Source organism: Mandrillus leucophaeus, unplaced genomic scaffold, assembly GCF_000951045.1.
Source record: "Mandrillus leucophaeus isolate KB7577 unplaced genomic scaffold, Mleu.le_1.0 Scaffold198, whole genome shotgun sequence".
In the NCBI taxonomy this organism is placed as follows: domain Eukaryota; kingdom Metazoa; phylum Chordata; class Mammalia; order Primates; family Cercopithecidae; genus Mandrillus; species Mandrillus leucophaeus.
Genome location: NW_012102009.1, coordinates 1,371,257 through 1,375,420, shown reverse-complemented (window position 1 = coordinate 1,375,420; position 4,164 = coordinate 1,371,257). Strand labels below are relative to the sequence as shown.

General features: G+C 39.2%; 1 protein-coding gene across 1 annotated transcript; it reads left to right on the top strand.

Moving 5' to 3' along the window:
* Positions 1–3,418: 3,418 nt before the first annotated feature.
* Positions 3,419–3,927, top strand: LOC105538710 (chromosome unknown open reading frame, human C8orf87). The gene is given in 3 exon segments (XM_011978630.1): positions 3,419–3,478; positions 3,728–3,791; positions 3,794–3,927. Coding segments are annotated over 3 exon segments (258 nt in total).
* Positions 3,928–4,164: the final 237 nt, after the last annotated feature.

Here is a 4,164-nt window from a genome sequence, read left to right as displayed (position 1 = left end):
TCAAATAAGTTTGGAAGATGCTGCATCTTATCTCCCTTCTTGGAGATTTATAGCACACTTCAGAATATTTAAAGCTTTGGTAAATTCTGCAGAAAAGGAACTGGTTTAACAAATCCCAGCATTTCTTAAACTTCTTTGACATTGAAACTTGTCTTTAAAAATTTATAAAATACCCCTTAACAACCTGCCTAATTGTGGAAAAATTAGAGTCTTACATGCTTTGCAAAATGATCTGCTACCCATAGGCAGAATACTCTGCCCATAGACTGTTGAACTTAAACATGTATGATTATTTCTCTGTAATACCCATGGTAGGGTAGAAGCTACAATGTGAATCCGTCTATCACTCACCTGCCTTAATGGCTTCATCCATTTTCATTATCTTCTCCACTATTTCAAAAAAATTGCTCTGAAAAATAACCAACTAAATGGTCATTTGGCTTGTCAAATTAAGTGCTATATGAATGTAATAATAATAGCGACCATTAATTGAGCACCCACTGTATGTCAAGCAATGAAGCACTAAGTCAGACACTTAACATAAACTTTCCCTGTTTCACCAGCAGAGAAGAAATTGCTATCTTCATTTAAAAGGTGAGAAAACAGTCTTGGAGAAGTCATACATCTTGCCCAAATTCACTTGCTACTACAGGATCAGGGCAGCATTGCATAACAACCTTTCTTTTGTCTCCCAAGACCCTGCACTTTTCACTATATCATGCTGTCTCTCTAAATAACATGAATTCATCTAGTCCCAGCAAGATAATAAAATATGAAGTGATAAGAATAATGATGCCAATAATGGTAATTAATAACAATCAGAATGGTATTAAAACTCTACATATTGTCATTGTGTAAAATTTATGGAGGTGCAGTGTTTTAATATTATAGAGCCCACTCTCTTTTCTCCCACCCCCACATCCAATTAATCACTAGCTCTGGTTGATTTTTTTCTTTAATATATGTGCAATCCATCTACTGTCACTAATTTTTGTTCAAGTCACCATCTTTTCTGTTCTGGATCTTTAATACAACCAACACCTAACTGGTATCCTTGCCTTCCTTCAAGTTATTTTATGCACTGCAGCCACAGTGATCTTTCTAAAATACAGATCTGAGTACTTGCTATTGTTTTAAAACCTCCAAGACTTCCCACTGACAATAGGCTAAAAACTAAACTTAGAGGCTTCTAGGATCCCGCACTGACGTAGTTTGCACATATGTCCCCTCTAATTTTCATGCCAAATTATAATCCCCAGTGTTGGAGGTGGTGTCTAGTAGGAGGTGATTGGATCATGGCAGTGGATTTCTCATGAATGGTTTAGCACCATGCCGTTGGTGCTGTCCTTGTGATAGTGAGTTCGCACGAGATCTGGTCATTTAAAAGTGTGTGGCACCTCCCCTCTGCTCTTGCTCCTCCTCTGACCATGTAATGTGCCTGTTCCTGCTTCACCTTCCACCATAAATAAAAGCTCCCTGAGACTGCTCCAGAAGCTAAGCAGATGCTGGTACCATGCTTCCTGTACAGCCTGCAGATCACGAGCCAATTAAACCTCTTTTCTTTATAAATTACCTAGCTGCAGGTATTTCTTTATATGAACACATGAATGACCTGATACACTCATCATCTGGCCCATGTTAGCTTTCCAGCTTCAAACTCCACACTCTCCTACCTTATTCTAAGCCCTTTCAACAGCAAACTACCAATTTCATTGATTCCAAGTTGCCCTTTGATTTCATTTCATATCTTCACACTTCTAAAATTAAGATGTGCTTTACCATCAATAATTTGTCACATTTAAGTGGCAGCGATTTTTGTTTCTTGTTGGTGTATAAAATGAAGGGCCCTGCAACAACCGGTAACTTCAGAGATTCAGTGAGATGCTGCACTGCCATTTCTCTGATGTACCACCCTTTCTTATTTGGACAGACATTTCCGTAACTATTCTTTCTGCCTAAGGTGTTCTTTGAACCTTCTTCACTTACTATTCCCAGTCTTAACTTTCCTGTGGGAAGGCTTTTCAAATTCTCCAAGTCTAATTTAAGGATGCCACTATTTGCCTGCATAGCATTACTTTATCACATTTGTGGATAGTGATTTTAAGGGATGCCCCATAACCCTTTGCTACCCCTTCCTTCCCTAATGTGAAAACTAATTCTCCTGTCCTGAGTTTGGGTTCTACTGAGTGACTTGCTTCTGAAGAATAGAATGTAGTAGAAGTCACTGAGTGCCATTTTCAAGATTTGGTCATAAAAAGACCTTGTGTGTTCATTCTTGCAATCTCTTGGATTGCTTTCTCTGGGGAAAGCTAGCTGCTGCGTCATGAAGGAATTCAAACACCTTCATGAAGAGTTCTCATGACAAGGAGCCGAGGCTTCCAGCCAAGAGCTGTGTGAGGGCGCCATCTTGGAAACAGATTCTTAAGCTCCAGTCAAACTTTTAGATGACTGTAACCCTGGTCAACATCTTGCTTGCAATCTTAGGAGAGACCCTGAGCCAGACAACCTAGCTAAGTTACTCCCAAATTCTCTACCCACAGAAATTGTGAGATGATAAGTGAATGTTATTTTTAGCCACTAAGTTTGGGGTGGTTTGAAACACAGCAAGATATAACTAATATAACACTGAATTGAAATTGTTTCTTTTCTTGTCTGCACCTTCTTTTGGACTGAAATCGCCTGGAGGATAGGCCCTGCATGCTGCTTAGGTTATCTTTCCAGTGCTAAATGTATAATTCGGCATATATTGTGGATTCAAAAAGTTGTGCTGATGTATACAGGTGGAAGAATCATATCTCATCCAGTACTTCAATTTAGACAGCAAATCATCCCTCTTCTTCCCAAGCAAGTATTTGCAGGACTTTTATATTCGTGAGAATTTATTCATTTATTTATGGTACAAGGAAGGAAGGAATAGGGTTTTCTTAATGCCAATGTTTTATTTTCCCTACGATAGTCAGAATGATCATTTAAAGCTGTTACGCTATCTGCTGAAAAATTTTCGGTGTTTTTTCATTGCACTTAGAATAAGATTTAACTTTCTTCCTGTAGACTACAAAACTCTCCAAGACCTAGCTTCTCTCTACCTTTCTGACCTTACCTCTCACTACTCTCCTAAGATTTTAGTCTTCTGTTTCCTCAAAGACACCAAGCTATTTCCTCTTCAAAGCCTTTATACTCATTCTTTCCTTGGCCTGAAGTTTTCCACTTGCCTATCTTTGCAAAAATGATATGTTTTACATAAATCGGATTTATAGATTGCCGATTCCTCAAAAGAGACCCAACTAAGTTTCCCCTTTACCTCACTAGTTACTAACATCCCCAATACCCTGATATATTTTCTTCCTATCAGAAATTATTCTCTTTATTTGTTCATGTGTTTGGTTTCCCTACCCTCTCTTAACTAGAATTGAGCCCAATGAGGGGAAAAACCTTGACTTTCCAGTTGACCACTGTGTCTCTCGACACACGGCACATGGTGAGCACTAAACAAGAATCATTTTCTGGGTGAATGAATACATGAAAGGGTGAAGAATGAATGAAAGAAAAGTAGTACATGGGAGAGACAGAGAGGTGCCAGGGATGTCCAACATCATGTTTCCTGTCTATATGTTCTCTCTTACTTTATTGGAGATGCTATTAAGAGAGAGGTCAGAATTAAAAGAGGAAATTTACATTTGACATACCTGGTGAGACTTGGCTCAAGCAGAGGTGCATCACGGCACAGGTGAAACGGTGTGATGAGAGGCATTGAAGGCCATTACTTCATTCACAGGAATCTCAGCAAGGCTCTGCACTTCAAAGAAGGCAGTTCTGGAAACAGCAGACACAGCTCCTTTGGAAAGAATATCTGCCACCCAAGGATGGTCTCTGCCTATGGAGGCAAAAATGAGTGTCTTCAGAGCCCATCAGTGGCAGTGGAATTAATGAAGAAAGCAATGGCAGGAAAAGTTGAATAAAGCAGACCCTTCATGGTAAATCTGGTTGGTAAATTGCCTGTAACCACATGTGGGAGAATCACTGGAGGAATCCCAGTTACATTTGGTCAGAGTGTGGGGAGGGGAACCTTCTCAGGAAAGAAAGTAGAGGTCCTATTTTAGGAAAAAAAAATAAAGATCAGAAACCTGTTTTCAAGTTTTTTTCATACTCTGACAAAATCAGAAA